Source organism: Heliangelus exortis, chromosome 1 (assembly GCF_036169615.1).
Source record: "Heliangelus exortis chromosome 1, bHelExo1.hap1, whole genome shotgun sequence".
NCBI classification, from domain to species: domain Eukaryota; kingdom Metazoa; phylum Chordata; class Aves; order Apodiformes; family Trochilidae; genus Heliangelus; species Heliangelus exortis.
Window position 1 is genome coordinate 135,366,804 of NC_092422.1, and position 23,074 is coordinate 135,389,877.

The window sequence follows — 23,074 nt, forward strand, 5'->3', positions numbered from 1 at the left end:
TATTTAAGACTAAGGAACAAACTGTCCAAAATTGGCCTTGAGATGAACATGTACTTTGTCTGCAAATTGGAAGTCTGGTACTAGGGAAAAAAACAGTTGTGTAATGAGCTACTGACAGAAACAGTAAGGAAGGCAACTCTAGCTACTTTAAGACAAACCAGTAATTTTCCAGATAGTATTATGAGACAGCAGAAAATGCTCTTAACAGTCAATTAGATTTTATCCAGTTGGTCTCCTCCAATTTTATCTGACTCCTAGACAGGCTTTAGAGTTCAAATGAGAAGTGAAATAAGGTAAGCAGTTTGCAAAGAAAAAGAAGGAAGGGATCTATGATTATGACTCTTCCATACCACCAATCCTGACAGAAATACCTGTGACAAACAGGAAGAAGCCTTTTGCAGTGGCACAGTGGCTTGAGTCATATAAGTGGTTACAAATGCGTTGAGTTTGGGGGAAAATATTAGTAACATACTCAGCTCAAAGCAATGACTGCTAACTTAGTGTGACTGATTTTAATCAGCTGCTTCCAGAACCCTTTGCTACCCTTGCTCATGGTAAGAACACAAATAATAATTACCACCAAACTGTTTTTGTCTCTTCTTCAGTGTAACCATGCTTCTGAAAGAACTTGCTGAAAGGTATTAACCAGTTTCTGCCTCTAGAAGTTGGTGGAATGGAAAGTCTTTCTTGCTAACACTGTCCTCTTATAGTTCTACACAAGTCATTCAGCTCCTTGCTCACTTTGGAGGCAGAAGACACCCATTTCCTGATTACTCACAGGGCAGAAATACAGCCCTCACTCAGCCTACTAGAAAAAAAGCTCCATAAAACCACATACAGCAGCACCCATTTTCCATGACAGGTTTCATGAGCCATACATTCACTTCCATAGATTTCTTAAATAAAGGGTGCAAGATGCTGCCTTTTCTTACTGAACAGTAGATTTTAACCTGCTTTATGAAAAATGAGAAAACATATCCAAGAAGTAGTCTGAACACAGAAGCCATCGAGGATGACTCCTTGATTAAGGTCACTGATTTGCATTTGCTTCACCACATGAAGACGAGGAAGGTCCAAGGGCAGAAATAGACAGGATGAGATGTCAGCTTTCAGCACGCCCACTAAACTGTTTCCATTCTGATCTCCAGGACATAACCTCCCAATTTAGATACAAGGGACCCAAGTTAAGTAGTGGCCACAGGGACAGAATCTGAGCAAGGGAAGCCACCGTTACATTTCAACTCATGTTTATGATTAAGAGCTTCAGACCTTTTGCAAATCTGAAAGCCTAGTGAAATCAGTGTAGTAATAACAGGGGATAAATACAAAAACAAACAAAAAAACCCCAGAAAACCCCAAAGAAACAGGCATTAGCAAAGCCAACAGGTCTTGCATTTCTATTTATGTGTAATTTTGTACAGTATATATTGCCTCCCTTAAGAGATACTACTTTGCTACTATACCTCTTCAAGAACAAGTTCAAATTCCACGCACATACTCACCTGTTACCTTTTTTTTAAAAAAAACAATCTAACAAATAAAAACTCACCAAAACCAAAGCAAAACACCACCTCTAAGTTCAGGTCACCACACTGAAAAACCCCAAGTCTGGTTAATTATTCCTGTGCTTCAGACACTGGGTACAGCATCCTGAAGGGTGAGCTACATACCCAGCTGAACAGACTCTGGCTATTGCTAGTTACACAAAGGGGGTTACTCAGTCAAAAGGAAAGAAGACATTAATAACATGCAATTCAGAGTTTAATCAAAACATGCTATTTGAAAGGAAAAGAAATGGATAAAATCTGCCAAGTCGTGTAGCACCTGAGTTAGTGAAGGTCCTGGAAAAGGTGGCAGCGGCTCACTGGATGGAGTGCCAGCCGGAAGTTCAGAACCTACTGGTAGCACCTATGGATAACGGAGAGGAAACGCGAGTCCATCAGACACAGAACAACAGAGGGATCAGATACCAAGCTACAGTCAGTCATGTCATACAATAGAAGCCTCAATATGTTTTTCTGCAGAGACTTACTTCCTGGAGAGTTAGCATAGAGTCTTTGAGGATTTTTTTTTGCAGCAAAGTTAGGGGAAATTGTTTGTATACTTTTGCTTTAGTTTTCTACTCCTGGAAACAAGTTGCTGTTTCTAGGAGCAAACTATCATAGGGATATTATTTTCAAGTCTGAAAAAAATACTACAATAATTCTTCCAAAACCCACTTAAAATGTCCAAGAAGCTTAATTTATAGATGTATGCAAGAATGCTCCCAATGTCCTTACAACATATCTATGTTAACATCCCATTAGCAACAGCAAGCTATACATTTCTGCCAAATTGTTTCAAATAATTGATTTGAGAACAAAACTCGCATGCTTGAGGATGTTTTGACCTGTTAAGAAGCAGATGTATACGCCTCTCACACCAGTCTCTTGATCCATCACTTTTTTTTGAACCTGAAGGATTTTCATGACCCACAGAAGATGACTAGGCCATGAAACTAGGTAAGGGGAAGTCAACCAAGTTATGTGGAAGAGGTTAGAGAGACTGGAAAGGTTAGAAGGAGCCATCAAAGCCTTCATGTCAGGTCAGATAGCACATTCCAGTTAGTTATTTCCATTGTTAGGGAAGTGAGAAGTTCTAGGAATTAAGTGATCCATTACACAATTTCCATTTCTTGTTCACAACCGTAATCTTGAGGCTTGACCATGACTTTGAAGTTTGAGAAATACATGATGATAGCCTCATGAGCTAAGGGTTGGTCAGCTGGCTCCCACTGTACAACAGTAAGCACTTTTGGGTACATGTCATTGGCCCTTTGTCTGCTCTGGTCCCCAACAGCAGAACCAGTTGTAGCTTGCAGGCTCGTTACCACAGCTTACCTGACAGCTCAGCTGCAGCAACAACTGCCTGCTGGAGGTGTACTCCACAATTATCTATCCTCCCCAAAATGTTTCAGCAGGAACTATGCAAATTCACATTATTACAACTGTTTTGAGCACTGGGAACATACATGTGGATGTTACCTGTTCTGAGGCACATTGACTTGTTAAGATGTGGTAAGTTAAGCTGTTATATATGAGGCAAAATATACTTTACATAAATTCCTAAGACAAGTCAGAACATATTTAACTCTCTAGGTTAACAGGCTGTCCACAAGCAAAATAAAATACGTACAAATGCGTTTTAGTAAGCCCCAGAAAAATTTAAAAAATAAGCTCCTTAAAGCTCAAAAACAACACAGGAAAACTTCTGAAAGGAGGTAGTTTTCCCACAACTGACATCAAAAACCCCCAAACAGTTATTACATTTAAACCCAAGTCTTTAAAATTACAGGTTTGCAGTTAGCAGGTTTCTAACTGCTCCTGAACCAGTAACAGTTTTTACTAATTTCTAATATTTCCTTTCTAAGTCTCAGCTTTATTTTTATATAAAAGAATGCCTCTGTATCTAGATTTCCTTCCCAACTTCCTTAGCCCATATTCCTGCTACTCCAGGGTGGAAATTTTCTATGTTTGAATACAAAGAATACAAGGGAAAGACTACTAGGGAACAGAGATGACAGGAGCATTGGCTCAGCTTAAATGACCTGAAACTGGCAAATAGCAAGGCTGGCTAAAGACAATTAACAGGGTGTTGGTGAGTGGAAAAGAATGTTACAGAAAAAAAAAAGATTATTAGGTTTTTTGGGGGTTTGTTTGAATCTGAAAGTTTCTTCAATCTATTTCAATTAAATTTTGAAAAGGAAAGGACTACCAATAGTTTAAACTATGAAAATGCACTGTCTCCCAGCACAGGGAGCCATTTAAAGAAAATAAGGTAGTCTGATTCCACATCCTGATATTTGTGGATAGTTAGCAGGTAGCAACATCCACAATACATCTCAAGTTGTTACTGGAAGTCATGACTATCTCTATGAGAGAGTGTTCGTTTGGAGAGCAATTCAGTAAACAGACAAAAAAGGGTTGGTTCTTTTTCAGACATCCAGGTATCTTTTTAACTTCAAAATTCTGATTTCACAAGTCTTGTATTAGGGAGTTAAAAGAGTATCCAGGCACCATGTAGACAGCAGAACACAAAAATAATTTAAAAGAAAAATCCCCACTGTCAGTCAGGTGAACACCCTTGACTTCAAAGGAGCAAACTAATGATAAGAAGCTAAGCTATCCTGGCTACTTTGTGAAACATTTAACCACCCCATCTCATCCTAGTGATGACAAATGAAAGTATGCCTTCCAAATTCTACTGGGAAAAAACAACCGCAACAAAACCCACAAAAAAACAAAAAAAAGAAACAAGCAAACAAAAAAAACCCCACAATTGCTTCACTCTTTGTAGCTAGGAGTAGGAAAAACTAACAGCAACACTAGAGCTCTCTCAGAGGCACAACATAGAATTGTGATTTTTTTTTTTTCCAATATGGACACACTAAAACAACTCTTGGGAGAAAAAACAGTGTAAAGATTCAAAAAATATACTAAATTAAGACACCTCTGCCTGAAGACATTTATAAATGCTCAAGAAAGCTGACTCCTACAACACTTGAATATTCACAGAAACGTTGCATTTCTTACCGGTACCCTGCTAAGAGGGGGCTTTGAAGGAGAGGTCCCTGGTTTCACTACTGCTGTTGCAATGCTGCTCGATGCTGAAATATAGCTGACTGGGGTGATCACTTGCCCAGGAGTGGCAACTGGGGTCAGCACTGGCAAGCCAGTTGGTCCAAGAGGCAAACTGCTCGGAGGTATACAAGTGCTAATGGATGTCAAGGGTTTAGTTGGTGCCACAGCAGTAGTTGGTATCCCTGGAGTCACTGTAGTTTCCATTACCAATGATGTGTCCAGAGATACTGATGGATGTGCTGTTCCCACATTACCATGTTCGCTGAAGAGAGACCGAAGCTTTTCTTCCAGGGTCTTTATATCATCAATACCAGGAGCTTTAGACTGAGCATCAGCATCAGCCTCCAGACAGTGAATGTGAGGCTGATTGGGTAGAGGAGCTGGTTGAGGATGGCTGTGAATCAAAGTTTGCTGTACTGCAGGCAAGTTAGTCACTGGTTGTGGTAAGACACCAGCTAAGGGAACCTGGGGCAACATGGGTGCTGCACCTGAAATCTGGGGTGGGACAGCTGTAGATGTAATTCCTGATGGGACAAGTAAGGGATGTATCACTGGCTGAGAGACTGAACCACATATGCTTGTTGCTACTGAGGATGATAAAGAGGCAGAGATTGGAAGAGATAAGCCAGATACACTGCAGAGCTGTGATTTATCCATAGACTGCCCGCTCTCAGGTAGTGACTGTGGAGCACTTACAACTGTTGTTTCTGCCAAACTGGAGACAGAACCACTGCTACTAAGCTGAGGGAGCTGCAAAGCCACACTCTGAGCAACAGCTGTCTGTGATCCTGCCATACTACTTACAATCTGAGGAGTAGACTGAGATGTCACAGCTGGTGCAATGACACCAAGACCAGTGACACCAGGAATCTGGGTAGATGGCAGAGCCAAAGAAGATGGTGTGCTGTTACTGGGGGCAATGTCTCCAGTTACTGGTTGAGCAGACTGGGATGTGGTAGCTAAGGAGAAAGAAGCAGGGGCGCTCACACTGGAAGTGACACCAGTCGATTGCTGTCCAGATTGTGAGGCTGGAGGTGGAGAAATAGAGCTTGGCACACTTGCACTTGGTGCAACTCCAACAGCTGCACTTTCTGAAGGCAAAGTAACAGATCCTGGAAGAGAAACATTTGTGCTGGAGGGAACAGATACTGAAGAAGCAGCCACAGATGCAGAAGGTGTGCCACTGCTCGCCATAGTAGAAAGTGCAGGTGGAAAGGGTGGTACTGTTTGATTGAACACTGGAGGAGCTGTACTAGGTCCTTCTGCCATTTGAGCATGCCCCATCTCAGAGAAAGCTTGCTGCAAGCTCAGTGATGATGCCGAGTGGGAGAGATTCATTCCAGGACCATGTAGTGGAGATGCAGCAACTGAAAGAACAGAAAAATGTCAGTCTACCTGGAAAAATTCATTAGAGTATTTTTGTCTATTGCTAGGCTAAGATGACATTTGCCTCTCAGCAAGATTTTAAAAATTTACAAATTCAGGTTTACGTTAAAATACAGAGTTAAGTTTTCAGTCTTGCAGACAGCCAACCAACACTTTATCCTCCCGAGAATCTTGCACAGTATCACCCAAATTATCACAATTTCTTGCCAACACAGACAGTTCCTTACTTCCTCAAACACTTACAGGTGTTTAGACACAATTTAGTTCACTAACTTCACGATTTTGAGGAACGTGACTTAGCCACCTGAGTGTAAGAGCCTTACCCATATCTGAAGTTTCTTTTCCTCCAGGGACAGCAGATGTGAAAAAGCCCTGTTCTTTCAGCCGACTCTCAGGGACAGGGCTGACAATAAACCGTCTTCCTGCAGAATGGACCACCTGGGTAAAGGAGCTAGGAGGAACCCCTAAACAGAAAGAAGTTAGGTATTTAGTGATACATGGTTGTAACTGAACACAAAACCTGCAATATGGAATGTGCACTCCATCATACAAAATAAAAACCTGGCTGCACCCATCCGCTGAAACAGAGAAAGGTAACGGTTGTAAAAAAAAAAAAAAGTCACAAAAGACTTACCTATTCTTTGTGGCATGGAAGATGTAGGATCTGGCTGTTTGAACTCTAATTTCTGTAAAGTAAGATAGAATTTAAAGTTCTATTCTGAAACAGAAACCTACAAGATAGTTCTTAAAATGTGAGCTTATTGAAATGTGGGCATTTAAGGTAAACAAGTACCTTGGACCCTAGCACCATTACCAAACCAAGTAGAATTCTGCCTGGATGTGGCTGTCAATATAGCAAATTGATCTAAACATGTTTTTAACAGGCAGTCCAACCAATTTCCTTAAATATTCTGCAGCTAAATGGATGTTTCAAACTATTTCTGTGTGGAAATAAGGCAGAGATTCAGGAAATGTCACCCCTTCTTATTCCCAGCAACCAGTTTCAAAACCTGTTTTTTAACTGAGCCATGCAATATCCTAGCACTTTAGTGGATAGAGTGTCTGAGTCCAGGCTCTCAGTGTTTAGTGAGCAGCACAGGGCTGGGAGCTTTAGTATCCTGCTTCACAACAGCCTTCAGTGCAAGAAGTTTCAGTATTTAAGACTGTCTGCTTAGTGGACTCTTAGGAGATTTAATAGCTTTGAAAGAATTAGAACACATCAAAAAGCAAGTATTTTATATTTAGCTTTCTAAATGAGTTTTAGGCTCTCACATCTTGACAGCTTTCACTGTCTTCTAATTTTAAAATTTTAAAAATTTAAGTTTTCATTTCTAGCTAGCTCTACTCACAAAACCATGCCACCCAAAATGGAAAATAGAGATAGCAAAGGCAGTATGTTCTTTACATACCTGTGACCCTGGAAAGAAGCCATCATCTTTTGTCTGCATACTCTCCAAACCCTGATCACCTTCTGGCTCCACACTTACATCCTCACTTAGCATTTCATCTGCTTTCTCAATAATCTCTCGTACCTGTTCTACAAATGAGTCTCTCTCAGTTGATAAAATAAACTCATTCTGCACCTGTAAAGAGAACAAAGCAATAGAAATTTTCCACAAAAATATTTCAAAACAATATATTCAATAACCATAATTTATTTTTGGTGCTACTGTCTGTCCTCCTTTCACTGTTCTTATACACAAGATAAAGATGGTGGCACCACCTCCAGCACAGAAGTATTTGCCCTGGTTTACTCCTCACCGTGCAACAACATTCCATCTCGCTTCTTCAAACTGACACCTCAATCTTTGCTTAGCACAGTGAAATTTAGAATTAACAACCTTATCTTACTGCAGTGCCTCATATCTGATGTAATGTACAGAAGAGTTACATTTTAATGGAATGGTAATACTCTAAAAAATTAAAAGTTCTGTACTGGAAAATCTGCATGTTCTGTGCCCCTCTCTTTCCATGCTATACAGAACTTCTACTCTATGCAAATTGCACGTCAGTACTCAAAGTCTGGTTGTAGGACATAAATGCAACTATTAAGTATGTTCCTTATACAGGGAGGAAGTTTGTTCAGCCTAACTTCAATATATTCTACTGTAAAAATACATTCTGCTGCTTATGTTGGGGAAACAAGCTGAAACAAGTATATTTGGCATTCATAAACACATTCTTAGTTTGGTCTGACCCATGAGAAAACTGTGGCTCCTGAAATCATGCACAGTAAAACTCTGAGAGACAGCTTGTCTGTGAAACAGAAACAGTGCTGTCAGTCTCACTCCTTCCCAGCAGAGATACTGTGAAAGTGTCACAGAGGTAAAGCCCAAGGCATGGATTTTACATCCGATTTCTGGGATGCCATTCAGAAACAGGAAAGAGAAACATAGTGTGCTTAGATCACTCTTTGCAATACAGAATACTTGGTAGTTAAAGAAGCCATCAGTGCTTTAAGTTAAGGAATGACAGAAACCCATATGGGGTATGCATAACGGTATCCCTCATTGGAAGGAAACCAGAAGGTCTTACAATCCAAAGTTTCCTCAACATTCAACAAGAAATCAATGAGCACAAAGTTCCAGATTCAGCTGTCTAAATTAGGTTTCACACTTTGAACTATGTGGCTGCATTCTGGATGCACAGTGCTCTTATTTTGCTTCTACCCATCTTCAAATATCTGCATTCTTTTTCTTGCTTTTTTTTTTTTTGTTTTGAGGGTGTTTTGTTTGGATGCTTTCGTTTTGCGTTTGTTTTTTTTTTATTTGTGGGAGGTTTTTTTGGGTTTGTTTTTGTAGCTTTTAAATTAACCATACTCTTTTATTCCTTCATAAAATCACTCTAGGTGTGAGACAAGCTGTGTATTCTCTCCATGTTTCTTGGCACTGACTTGTTATTTATTTGCTCACACTGCAAATACAAATGCACATCCAAGAAACAATTTTTCCCTCCTTGGACAGTCACTAGTGGCAAAGAGAGAATTTCTCTCATGTCACTGATCAGGCTCCCTTTGATAGGTACAAATCCAGCACATGCCACTTATTGTAGACGTTGTGGATGCCCCCTCCCTGGATGTGTTCAAGGCCAGGTTGGATGGGGCTTAGAGCAACTGAGTCTTGTGGGAGGTGGCCCTGCCCATGGCAAGGAGGTCATAGTAGATCACCTTTAAGGTCCAGTCTAACCTGAACCATTCTGATTATTCTTGCTACCTCTCTAAAAGATGAACTGTATGGATGGTGCAAGAAGCTGGTAAAAAATACTGCTTTTCATCATATCCACTCACTTCAGTAACACTAGAGCAATCTTAGCGCAGGAATGAGAGCTTAAATTAGAAAAAAAAAAAAAAAAAAAGGGGGGGTGAAAGGGGTGGTGGGGTGGGGCAGGAGAGAGAGGGTTCTATTCCATACTAGACAGTGCTCTCATTTAATTGCATTTAAAGTTTCTTTTCTATGCTTGGCCATTATATATTGAAAGGAGAGGTTTCTTCCTTTGTAAAAGTCAACAGCAGCATTAGTCATTACTGATTTTTGGAAACCAGAAAATTACTCCCATTCCTTACTTTAAGGGCAGAATCTTGTCAGTTGAGAACAACAGAAAAAAAAAAAATAAAGCTTAAGCAAAAATCTCAAAGATCTAGCAATGTCTGCTGTTAGGAAAGGAAACTGAATTCGTATAACCTGGTGCTTTCAGAAAGTTTTTTGTTGTTTTTCAAAAGACTAGATTCCAAAAAACCAAAAGCAGATTGACTTGAAGAAACTGATGGCAATTTTCATGTGAACTGAGTGTGCAATATAAACTGTCAATTTGGTATACCCCTCTGTGCCCAGAATCTCTAGTTATTACTGCATGCCAATACGGAAAGCACAGGCCATGCTACATGGAAAAGCAATTCTGCAACAAGTCTGAAAATAGGACTGCTTATATTGTTGCTGTGGTTATGACTGGATTCCATTCCTCAGTTCTTACCATAATTGAAGCTATTTCCTCAGGGTTGTCACCATCCAAATCAAATTTGAAAGTAACCATTTTCCGATTGTGTGTCTCCAACTGGCATTCCACTACTCGATCACCTTTATTTGAAACCTAAAGCAAAGAAAACAATAGTTCAAAAGCATGAGTATGAAAGACGTGTGCTTTAAAGCTCAAAGAGATAAACCAACAACACTCTCAACCAGCTCTACTACAAACACATTTTCCAGTTTAATTGATGATGCGACATACAGCGTTATTTTTTCAAGCCTCCAAGGTCACCTTTGTCCACATTTTTCTTTAAAACTCCTGATGTTTCCTTGTTTCTTTCTAGTTTACAGTTCAGGTCACTGGCCTAGCTTTACTAGTAAGACTGAACGTTCTGAAAGAGTCTGTGGAATCACTGGTGGCTAAGCAAGCCAATTTTGCCATATCTAATGCTCAAAAAAGAAAAGCCTTTAATAGATGATATTCGGAACCCTGACTCCAGAAGAAGAAACACACTGGATAGCTGGTGTGCCCAGAGTTGGAGGCAGGGAAGATGAAATGATTTAGAACTATACAAGACACACCACTCAAAAGAATAAAATTCTGAAGTTTTAAGTAAGACCTACTCATTACCAAAATATCACTAAAGTAATAATAAAAAAAATGCACTCACATTTAGAATTCTCAGTTTGGGCCTAGCAGTCTTCTCATGGCGAGAGCGACTGCGGACAGACCTCCGAATGTGACGTTTAGCAGTCCTGCCTTCATGCCTTCCACTGGAAGCCGAAACATTCTCATTGCCATCACTCAATCCTGAAGCAACATCAGAATGTGCACTGAAAAAGCACAAAGCAACAACTTCACATTAGTATCCATGCACTCCGTAACTGCAATGGAACAGTTTACCCTGCCAGATGGTATTCTCTTCAGGGAAGCAGTAGATGCCTGTTAATCACATAGTAGGGGAGAAGAGTCCTGTCAACACTTAAGGTTGTTTGAATAGCAATTCTAATAGCCACAATTTATCTTTGTATCTCTTGCAAACTGAGTTGTACAAATATATGTTCTGAATAGGTTTTAAAACAGAATTCAAATAGTTTTAAGTGCCAAAAGGAAGTGAAAACATCCCTTATGATCCATCTGACATGAGAAATTAAGGATTAGAAATTAAATCTTTATAGACAATCCTATTTACACACTACAAGCCCTGCTATAAATCAAAACTTACTCCAACTCTCATAAGCCTGTTTTCCCTCTCATTCTCAGGAGTACCCTTAATGAAAAAAATATTCTTAATGAAAAAAAAGATACCTAAGGAAGAATAATCTAACACATAGAACTGAAATTCAGCTTGGTGAAAAGGAAACAATGCTTACCTATCCATAGAGGAAACCAAAGTGGTAGACTGAGCAGGCTGTGTTGCTGGAAGAGTCTCTGAAGGAGCAGTCTGTGAGACTCCCTGAGTACCCTATGGATAGAAAGTTACATTAAGAGGCCCTCCAAAGAATACTATTCTTTTTCAAATAACCCAGTAGTCTTCAATGTTTTCTCCCAAATCAGCTGTAAAGCAAGAAGCACTGCCTTTTTAGAATTTAATCTGCTGGCATCTAGACAGCTGTAGTTTACAAAAGATTCCAGAGCAAACTACAGTGAAGCAAATAATCATCTGGGGAGCGGCAGGGAGCAGAAATCAGCCACCTTTTCTACTGCTACGTGTCAGTAGTTTGCCATGCAGCCACAGTCTTACTAACAGAATGTGCAAAAGGCAAGCCAATGCAGGACAGAAAGACAACTGAAATTCTCCCTAGCAAGAACAACACTGCAGAGCATAGGCAAAAAGGACAGATTCTCAAAAGCTATCAGTTGCAGTTTGTCTTTGATATGGCAAAAATGTTCTACAGTGGTAGTGAGAAGTGAAGTGTTAACAGGTTTCTGCCTGCAGGATGCACACTCACTTCCCAACAGAACAGCCAGTGGCAACAAGGTCCCCACATTGGCATGACATTCTGCTGTAAGAAAAAGGTCATTTGAAATATGAACTTCCAAACGAAGACAAGCATGGAAGGGACTTGTTCCACACACACATACGCCGTTGCAAAATTCAAACACCCTAAATGTACTGTTACATTATATTCAACATATTTACCTCCATAACTGCCTGCTGTGAGGGGGCAGATGAGAGCTGTTGTGCTAAACTCACAGTAGGCTGGGGCACTTGAACCTGTCCTCCTAGGCTGCCCATGGGAACTAAAACATTCTGCTCCACATATGGCTGTGCAACAGGAGCAAGATACCCTGGCTGAGCCATTGCATCTGCAGGCAAGGGAGGGGACAGGACGGCAGAAGGAATGCTAACAGAGGCCACAGCAGAGGAAGGCGCAGGATTCGAATCGCCAGGGTACTGAGGTGGCAGCAGAGATGGGAAGCCCTGTAATAGAAATGAGGGAGTCAAATTGCATGTCAGAGCTAATAAGAAAAGAGCAAGAAGAAAAGAGAGGCAGAGCAAACTGCTCACATTATCAAAGCTTAGCTTGCGAGTCACAACGCTTAAAACAAGCAAATTCCCACTCAAACTTCCAAGTCTCAGGCAAAACAATCTTCAGCTCTCAACTTGCAGAGTTGCCTATCTGGCATACTATTTTATGGCCTTAGACTTGAAATGAGTTAAGAATTTTCAGGCAGAACAACTGCTGCTCAGAACATGTTATGCAACTGCTGCTGATTCTTGACACAAATAGCAAAAATGTTCTTGTGTTCTTCCTGTCCTCTCACGATAAGCTGACTCAAACCAAGAGACATTCCTACATACTGTTTCTTCTCTACACCACCCCTTATAATCCCAGTGCAGATATTTCTAAATCTATACATTTTTGGTCCAGAAGAGCATATTCTGAGTCACTATTTTTGTCACTCTTTTAGGTTGCCAATTTTACAGTGATTGCTCAAAGTAGCTGAAGCAGGCTGTGCCCAGCAGTCCAGCATTTCACAACTCACATGAGGTACTTACATCACATTCAAGATCCACACAGTTCGACTTCTAGAAAATCCATGTCCCCCCTCCCACACTTGGAATTAAATACTGACATTGCTGAATATGTTGCCATTGATTATCTTTCCAACACATTCCTCATTTTTGAAGATCACAATTTTTTTTTTCCGAGCTAAAAAAATTCTTTGGTTATATGGCTCTCCACCTTTACACAGTAGTTTACCAAAATCCTATAATTCTGTATTTTAAAACAATTCAATTGCCAAATATAAAAAAAAATGCAAAACACTAGGGCCTTCAAGCACTTTTTTCCCCCCCTCTTATTAAAATATTCCTTTACCACAGAACACAATTCATCTTTGTGGCTTAATGGCTCTCTTTTGAGAAGTGAGTTGGCCAGGGAACACAGTTCAGAAATGGTACCTTAAAGGGACAGGTAAAAAAAATGTGGAGAAGACATCTGCTGGCTTGCAACAATACCTGGTAAAGAGCTTCTCCAGCAGGAAGTGAAGCTTCCGCAGCTTGTCCAATGCTGACTGGCAATCCCACGGACTGGACAGCTGGCTGCAGGAGCTGCGGGAGTACCTGGCTCGGCAACTGAGCCACAGGCTGCATCAGAGTGGGAAGCTGGCTAGGGACAACTGTTGGTCCTACTGGGACAGTGGTTGCCGCAGCAGATGTTGCCAGCGTGAGCAGTGGCTGATTCATGCCAGCTGCCATGGAAATTGGCAGTGACTGGAAACCTGGCTGAGTCACTGACACATGAGGAGCTGCTACGGGCAACTGAGAGACTGAGAACTGGGGAACCATGGAAGTTGGCAGGGGTTGTCCCATGGGTAGAAAGTGAGAGCCAATTGGGACTGATGGGGCAACTGAAGGCTGAGGGAGAGAAGGTGCTGCAACAGGTAATTGAGGCTCGCCTTGGATGATCGACACTGGTTGGGAAACAGGAAGCTGGGGAGGTAAAGAAAATAGAGATAGATATGTTTTTTTTAAAAGCAGGGTTGCAGAAAGCAGAATTTTTATGCATTAGTCAAAGAAAGAATTATTCAAGTTACAGCACTCTGTTAAAGTGGGCGGGTAGCACAGTTGGCAGAGTGGCTGGGAAGTTGGCTGGAGTTCCGAAAGGTCCTCACTTCACAACACTTCCCCTGAAGAACTCAACAAGCACTTGAAACAGACACCCACAGAGGGTGAAAGAGAAACAATCAAATAACTTAAAGCACTGACTTGTGCATAAACAGAATCATATTCTCCTCAACTCTGTCCCCAGGGCCAAGCCTTCCTTCTTACAGGAAAGAAATGCAAATCTTTCAACAGATCTGTCAGCTCTGGATATGGGGAATAAGCTGTGGAGAATGAAAAGCCACTGTGCCAGCAATCAGAGAATGGCAAGGGATATGTCAATTAAAGCCAGCAAATGATGCAAATGGAAAGGCAGTTTAGATAAACAAAGCAACAAAACAACAATTTTAAAAACAAAATCAAAGCTCACATATTCAAGACAGCGTTATGAGCCAAAATTAAGTAATACTCAGTAACAGAAGCTTCTTTATCAGGAGAGTACAGGAAAAGAGCTGAATAAGAAAGATGATGAGTGGAGAAGACAGTCCTTACAGTTCACTACCTAAGTAAGAGAACATGTTTCATAAAAAATGGTGCAGAAGATAGACATTTTATGGGAGGCAAAGAAATGACAAGTTCCTGAAAATCCATGCATTATATATCACTTATCAATATGCTTCATTATATTTTTGAAAGTTTGAAGGTGTTTGTGCATGAAGTGCTATCCCTCCCTCAAATTACTCTTGACTGCCACGTGTGAAAGAAGGGATTTCCAACACATTTTCCAACACAACTGACAGTTGTAGCACACTAAGAACAGTTATCTGGATGAATGTTTTGAAACCATTAGAAAAGATGACAAAAGTGAAAGCAGCAGCATGTTGAATTTGCCAACTGTGAAGAAGGAAAAAACCCCATCTTCTGCTAAAAAGATTTTTGTTTACCTGTGTCCCAGCTGCTGCCTGAGGAATTGGCATAATCTGTGAAGTCTGAGTCTGAGAGGCAGTTTGTGCGGGAGTGGCACCAGCAGAAACTGATGGCTGCTGCAGCTGGTACTGCCCAGGCTGTTGAGAAGAGGCTGGCTGCTGTGCATTCTGCAGTAGGGAAAAGAGACAGAAGCTGTTTTTCCTCACACACCGAAGTTTTTTAAGCATATCCTATTTAAATCCTACTTTTTACTCCCTCGTAACAGACATCAGTGGCTCTTCTGAACATGCCGAGTCAATTAAGCTTTAGCAACTACTAACATGACTAACACAATTTTGTTATGAGCATTAAATCTTGCAATAGAATTATTTCATCAATGAAAACAACAATTAGGATTCTACAGAGGAAAACTAGGCAGTTAAGAGAAGAGGATGCTGCAGAATATAGTATTTCCCAGTTAAAAGAAATAATGAAAATAAAGTCTGCCTCTCAATCTATCTTGCAAACCCTAATGTTTATCGATTGCAAGCTAAGGTGGAAATTGGGGACGACAGACATGCAAAAACAAGAACTAAAATAATTCGAAAAACAAATTTCAGGAAGTCTATGGAATTAAGCTCACAGGATGTTAGGTGGGGTGAGAACCAGAGGATTCTTTTGCTTTTGTCCAAAACTATGGATTGAAGGGGAGGTAGAGGTAAATCAATTGCTCTCAGCCATCAAAATTCTATATTAAAATTATTTTAGTCCTGGGCTTAGGGCTTGTGATCTTACCTGCTGAGCATGTTGGGTAGTCTGGGATGGCACTGATGCACTGCTTGAAGCTGACTGGCCTTGCACCTGTGTCTGCAGGAGAAAAAAAACAACTGAATCAGCTTTAAAAAAAAAAATAATAGAATACCTACAGTTCCTGCAGCAGGCAGTTTAAATAATTTCTGCCTGGAATGATCTGGTTGGAGTAAGTTTCTAGCTTTTCATCGGGACAATCAGTTCTTTTGGCTAACAACCAGACCAATGAAATCTGGAAAAGTACTGAACTCCATCTTAAGTCTGCCAAAACCATTAAAACAAAGTCTTTGCAGCCCCCATGACCCTCAACATGAGACAGATCAGCCTACCAGCTTCTTGTTCCACTGATGATGCTTTAAAAGCAGGATACCTTGATATGATAACTTGAAATTGAGGCATTAATTTTTACCTTTACATGTGTTCTAAACACAGCTAGGTGGGGGGACAGAAGGAGGCTAGAAGGAAATAACTGTTAAAAGAAAAAAAAAAAGCCAAAGATATACATAATTCTAGACCAGTAACAAAGTACTCCTCATATGTAGATGTCATGAGCTCCCTTTGAGAGACATGTCATAATACAAGCTACAAAACACTTCCAGACTCACTGCCATTCAAAGGCTACCAAGAATTGCCTGCTGAAGCATCTGGGGGGGTCCACATTCTATCTAAGACAGAATTTTTGAATGAATAAGCAATGAAAAAAAATGGATGAGTGGCATACAAATGAATATGGAAAATGTAGAGAAAAATGGAATGGATTTTCATTATTATTTTTGTGGCTTTTGACATCTTTGATCAGATGCCAGGATTTTCATTACTATTTTTGTGAGCATTATATTTCTTTACCAGATCCTGGAAGACAAGTAGAAGACAAGGAAATACCTCCAGATGAGTTCCGTGAGCACACACCATTTCAGTGAGCTGCCTTTGTAAGAAACATACTTGATTCATACATAACAGAAGAATAAAATTCCTTAATGCTGTGATCATTAAGCTTGTAGAAGGTTATTAGGAGCAAGTTTATTAAAACTACATGCAGTTTTTAATTATAGAAATTTGTGGGAAAGAATAATGCCAATGAAAAGAACCATTTTTTTTCTTTGCTGTTTTATAAGTTTCAGGCCCTTATTGGCTAGGATCTAAACATGGTACATCCCACTGCTGCAACATCTGTTCACATCAATTCAGTTTGTGCTTCAAATTCTGTTCTGGATCAAATCAGATTCCAGAACTTATACTCTGTAAAATAATTGTGATCCTGCACTGTGTTTTCCAGATGTATTTTACATCCATCAGAAGTCACCTCCTGAAGTTTAACAAAGGTAGCTAATGGAGAAATAATCCTCAAGTAATTTTCATAGCAACTTCACTCTACAAATTCCCCTACGGTGTCAGAATTACTACCTATAGGACTAGTGATTAAAGTAGTTTCAGCTTTGATAAGAACACCTTTATTATACTTGAGAAAACCTTAAACATTTAGTTCTTGATCTTACCAAAAAACCCAAAAAGGTTCTCTGATTCCTTGACATAAATCCCAAAGTTACTAACTAACTCTGATAACTAAAATGTCAGAGAGCCCCTAATTGTGAGAACAGGAGTAGACGTTTGCTTAAAGTAAATCCTGTCTTCTCACAAAAAAACTCTCATGAAAAGTTTCAGACTACAAGTACAGACACAATGTATGTACACAAACCTCACAGTCACAGTATACAAATGCATTACTATTTCAAGTGCAAATACCATATATGCTGATAAAACATGTACCTCCAAACTAAGCTTCAGGCTTCCAATTTTGCTTTTTAAAAGGACACAGTATTCTACAAGGCTAACAAGGAAGCAATACCTATTAGCAACTGTTGTTTGTGCCACTGGTTTACTACCCATCTTGTTTAGTTCTTTTAATGATCCTGCAAGCACATTTCCAAATCTACGCACAAGTACATAACACAACTCCTTCCATTCCTCTCTTCCCACTTCCTTGCCCCAAGCCTAGAAAAAGCTCTGGCATTTTGGACAGTCACCAAATTAATTTTATGGTTGTCTAAGGAAACATGATTCATACAGAAGTTCAACTTCAAATAACACATTCTCATTCAATGGCTAAGGAGCAAGAACAGAAACACAAAGTAAGTTTTACTATCAGTCCTGATTCAAACTGTAGAGACAGATTTCATGGAACACATTGTTTAAAAAGCCAGTTTGATACTCCAGCTACCTCTGGCCAAAAGAACAATTAGTTCCAGGAGGAGCACTGACTATTTGTTGTTACCCTTGAGACAAAAGCCCTACCAGTATTTCAGCCAAAGCTGAACACAGACCAAGTGGTTGCTGATGCCTCATTATTTCACTGCAACCTGGCATGTTAAAGACAACCTAGTATACTACTGACTTTGTGGAAAGTCACTGCCATGAATACTAATACTTAGAACCATGTGTGGAACACATCTAAGAGCAAAGCTCCCCTTTAAGTTTCAAGATATGACTTATAAAAAGCAGAGAAATTCTGGAAGGGTTTGCTCCTGTAACCTGAGGATAGAGTGTAGGTGGTCCTGATGGAAGCGAGGTGGACAAGGCCTGCTGAGTCGAGGCTCCCTGGGGGAAGCAGATGAAGAGCTGCGACTCTTGCAATACCTTCTGAGGCAGCTGAACAATGGGCAATGAGAAGTCTGAACCAAAAGCAGATGACCCCCCTGTAGGGGGAGGAGACTGGAAATCGCCAGTGTCAGAGGAAGTCAGCTGTGAGGAATCACTGGAGTATTCCGGGCTTCCTTCCGGCCAGCTCCGCCTGGCAGAGCCCCCTCTGGGACCTGCTAACTCAGGACCAAGATAGTTACACTGCTCCTCTGTCACAGGCTGAAGCCGACTGTGCAACCCTATGCCTTGAGTGGATTCCTCTTGACTGGTCTCCATAGAGCCCCGGCGACTTCTGTAGACCCTCTGGGGTGCAACTGCCCCTTCTGCTGGAGCAGAAGTCGGTGTGTGCACATGGAACTCAAAGACACAGCTGGCTCTGCCATCACCAGCGTGAGAGAGCACAGCCGGGGCAGAGTGCGGAACAAATACCTGGTGGAATGTCATCTGAGCAGGATCTGCACTCAGAGGAGCTGAAACACTGGATAATGGAGAAAGGGGACCCATCCCAGAATCCAGCCTCAGGTTCTGAACATGTCTTGCCAGGTATGTTTGCCCCAATTGAAAGTCGAACACAGAGCTTTGTGGAGGACCACCTTGCCCGTGGCTTGACTCAGACACCTGCTTCAAGTGCTGTTCAGTCGCATGAGAGTTACAAGCTACTTGATCATACTGCTCCGATACCTGTGATGGATAGTGCATGCCCACCAAATACACAGCTTCTGGATGCATTCTGTAGTGAGCATCCTCTGGAGGTGTTGGTCCAGATCTATAGTCATTCGGTACAGGAGCTGGCTCAAACACAGGATTAACTTGCACATGCAGAGGCTCTCCAGCGACTCTCTGAGCTGCTGTGCCCAGCATAACAAACGCCTCTGGTGTCCAATTGGTGGGACTACCACCAGGTGGAACTAAGCTCTGGCCAGTCTTCAGCAATGGCTGGAAGTGGCAAGTTTGGGCTTCCAAAAATGAAGTGCTCTTGCGCCGCTGAGCAACTGCCACCTTCGGCGGGCAGGCAGGTGGTGGCGAGAAAGACACCGGCCGTTCATGAACGGTTGGGAAAAATATCTGTGAATCTGGGAACGTTGGTGTTCCCCCACGGGGATGCTGAGGCTGTATTGACATGAACAAGACAAGTAATTCATACATTAAAAGTGAAAGCACATCAACATGCACAGTTCACTAGGCAGTTCTGTGAAGTAACTTTATAGAATGACTACTCAACTCATGGTCAAAAGCATTCAGTACTTAGGAGATTTAGGTGAGTAGTAAATATCCATTAAATACATCCATGGCAGGCACAGTTACAAATGGAAACATTTGCTTGTGTTAGAGCTGCTTTTCCAGACCAACTCAAATAATTCACAATAAGAAACCACTTTTGCTCCTGACAGTGGGATGAGATTTATTGTCATGGGCTATTCATTGTGTTTAAGTGCTTGAAATCCAATCAAACCCCTGAGGTTATTGCCATGTGGGGAATATGAAAACTGAGAACTCGATAGCAGCAACAATGCAGAGCCTCTAGTTTGCACTTACGAAAAGTGACATTACATCTTAGCATCATCCAACAAGAAAAAAACATTGCTACTGTCATGTATCCTGTCCAGAGAGCTAAGTAACCTTGTACAAAACAAAACTAAACTATGCCAGCCCACAACTGGAAGAAAAGAACAACTACAATAAAACTGCAGAGCCAGTTGCAAGGTTCTGTCACTGTCTCTTTTGATCACACCTTTTCACATAGAAGATTAGCATTCATCAAAACAAACCTAATTCTTGACCAGACAATATTAACAGATTTGTTCAGTAACACCAGTCCTCAGGCAATTCCACTCTATCTGATGTACTACTTCAGATGAGGCTCATCTTATTTAAGATGTATATGGAAAACATCGCTAAAGAGTGTTCTAAGTAAGAATATAAAGCAATTTAGTAATTATGCATTTTTTTCATCTCTACAGCCTACAGTATGCTGAGAGATAATGTATTATCTACATTCATTCATTATCTACAAAGAAAAAAAACATTGTAAGAGTCAGTAGCAAATATACTGTCTTCTAGATAGATGGCATTTATGACTTTTTCAAGTTGCTGTTTCCACCTTGTTCTTTCCCCCCAGCCCTTTTTTATCCAGAAAAGCAGCAGCAAATTTCCATATTGACCAACCCTAACTAGAAGGTTCTATGGGATGAAGAACTCTTCCTATATTTTGAAAACTGATTCCACTTCAAATTACAGATAAATGTTTCTCGAAGTTTATTTCAGGTAAATCAAAGTCCAAAACTGTAGACAGACTATCTCCTGTTCACCTTGCATCAGACTTTAAGAAACAAAAAAACATGGTTTGTTCCCATCAAGAAGCAGTGGAAGTGGCCTCTCCAATTAAAGCTCACAGAAAAATTATCAAAAGTATTCATACCCTGAAGTTCTAGTATGACAGCTAGCTAAAGCTTTTAGAATAATCAGCCACAGCAACCAAGCTTTAAAAGCTGGTTATTTTGCAATTTCTTTTAAGTTGGAAAACAAAAAGCTTACGTTCTGACTTAAGGGTCTAAGAACTAGGCTTCCCTTTACTTTCTGTGGTACAACTGAGTAATTTACACTAACGCTGTTTGATAATGTTAAGTGTACTGCTTTTTCACAGAAAAAGTCAACATCCCAGCAGCACAGGAATAAAGAAACATCCCTTCGTGTTCTCATTTTTAAAATGCCAAAAGCCCAGGATGTATTTAATGATAACTTATCTTACTGTGCCAGGAGGCAAATGGTAACACATACAGGACTGACAGAGAGGGAGGGCAGGCTGGAGCGTCGATGCTTGCGTGGAGAGGCAGAGTGCATGGGCAGGACACTTTCCAGGGCTTTAGAAAGCCTTTCTGCAAAGGTTTCTTCAGGGACAGTCCGAAGGTAGAAAGGAGAGAGAGGTGCAGACAGCGCTGGTGGTGGGGTGCAAGGAGCACTGAGAGGGATGCAGGACATAGAGGGAAGAGCAGGAAGGTGGGGGACACAAACTGACATGCTACGACCACGTTGAGGCTAAAGGAGGAAAACAAAAGTTAAGAATTGAACACTTGAAAAAAATGAGTAACAAAATCAGCAAAAGTGATAATGAGGTAGAAAAGAAATGTAGACACACAATGATAGACCCAACACTGCCTACTACATGTGCAAGAAGACATGAAAAATGCTGAATGAATGGCAACACACTGGGAACAGACTACACACACCTCTGAGGACCCAAGTTTGCCTTAGGTTACTGAGCAGTGCGGGAAGTTACTTGGTACCCTTCCAAGAAATGTGGAAGGCAGAGCAGACAGGAGAGAATAATTTCTCTGGGGCCACTGATGTAACCCATACTGTGTGTACTCACAGCATCTGGCAGCATGATAAAAAGAAAAAACTAAGCAGATAGTGATGAGCTTTTAAAATATTAACTCTTAGTGTAGCAAGTGGATGCGTGTTTATTCATAACACCTTGTGTCTCTGCTTGGGCACCTTCCTGCCTGAGCTAAGTGGACTAACTGTATGCAGCTGACTTAAAAAACTAGAACATTGCCTTAAAACTTTAAACCTTACACATTCTACAACATGAGCTGTGAAAAAAGTTGGTTCAACAAGTGGTAAATTCAGTAAAACTAGTCTGAAACAAGCATTTTCCAGACAGTGGGCCAATAAAATTATCTAGATTTTACCCAGCAAAATTGGAAGAATCAGAATCAGGGGGGCTGGGTTGTTATTGTTACTTCTTTTTTAAAAGGATGTGTTTTGTTGTACTTTAAGTGAACAGAAAGAAGCAGTCTTCAACTGCAAGGTTTTGTTCCCTAACACTACAGCCTCTTACAGATGCAATCCACAGTTTAACATAGCTGAAGTTAAACACAAAACTCCAGGGTAAAAACTTCAAGGTATCCCATGGAGAACTGATTTTCAAGATTTCTGATGCGAGAAATCATGCTAGACTGCTCAATAATTTGACAGCAGCATAAGGGAATTCAAAGAGTTATACAGATACTTTGCCCATAATCTTTACCTATTCTAAGGCAGGACTAGTTATACACGTCATATCTGACTCTTCTATCCAGCCTGTTCAGAAATTTCTCTTAATTATGGAGACAGCAGTACATAATGTCCTTGTTGGTTAGAAAAAAATAACAAACCAAAAACTTCCCAAACAATCAATGTAATTTAGGTTTATTATTTTTTATTTTATCTGACAAATGTTGTGATCTGATCAGTCCCCTCCTATTTTACAGCAGCCTTTACAGCTTTCTCTCTCCTCAGGCTCATCTTTCATAGGCCTAGCTTAACTCATTCAGCCTTCCCACATAAACCATGTTTTCTGTATTTCTGGTGGGGTTTTTGTTATCCTCCTCTGAATTCTCTTCCAGTTAGCTCAAGTAGGGTGTCCAGGATAGACTTACCAATGGCCAAGACTAGAACTACTTTAGATAAATACAATGACTGCTAGGATATCTGCCTTTTTCACAACAGCATGATGTTTTTGACCATGTCCAGCTTGTGGTCCAACGTCATCCCTGAGCCCCTCCTGTTGTTTTTTGGGGGTTTTTTTGGCAGATTCACTGCCTAGTCAGCTGTTGCTCATCCTGTACTTGTGTAGCTGATTGTTCCTGTTTAGGCATGAACCTTCCTCTTGTCATGATTGAACTGCACTTTATTTCAAGGCCATCTCTCCCACTGTCAT

The 23,074-nt window shown here is 40.7% G+C and overlaps 1 protein-coding gene across 24 annotated transcripts in view; it reads right to left on the bottom strand.

Annotated features, from left to right (window-relative positions):
- The window catches only part of WNK1 (WNK lysine deficient protein kinase 1), a 97,285-nt gene that overhangs the window by 15,673 nt on the left and 58,538 nt on the right, over positions 1-23,074 (bottom strand). For 7 of the 24 annotated variants that reach the window (XM_071768255.1, XM_071768228.1, XM_071768210.1 and 4 more), the window contains 14 exons: positions 19,054-19,482; positions 15,721-15,792; positions 14,964-15,113; positions 13,435-13,908; positions 12,112-12,393; positions 11,921-11,974; positions 11,342-11,433; positions 10,639-10,801; positions 9,975-10,091; positions 7,415-7,588; positions 6,640-6,691; positions 6,329-6,469; positions 4,572-5,986; positions 1,825-1,908 (listed from right to left, as the gene is read on the bottom strand). In XM_071768255.1, coding sequence (XP_071624356.1) covers positions 1,825-1,908; positions 4,572-5,986; positions 6,329-6,469; positions 6,640-6,691; positions 7,415-7,588; positions 9,975-10,091; positions 10,639-10,801; positions 11,342-11,433; positions 11,921-11,974; positions 12,112-12,393; positions 13,435-13,908; positions 14,964-15,113; positions 15,721-15,792; positions 19,054-19,482 — 3,699 coding nt within the window. Of the gene's footprint in view, positions 1-1,824; positions 1,909-4,571; positions 5,987-6,328; positions 6,470-6,639; positions 6,692-7,414; positions 7,589-9,974; positions 10,092-10,638; positions 10,802-11,341; positions 11,434-11,920; positions 11,975-12,111; positions 12,394-13,434; positions 13,909-14,963; positions 15,114-15,720; positions 15,793-18,264; positions 19,483-21,150; positions 21,407-23,074 lie in introns of those variants that run through there. The other 17 variants (XM_071768369.1, XM_071768352.1, XM_071768337.1 and 14 more) reach the window with 10 other exon arrangements.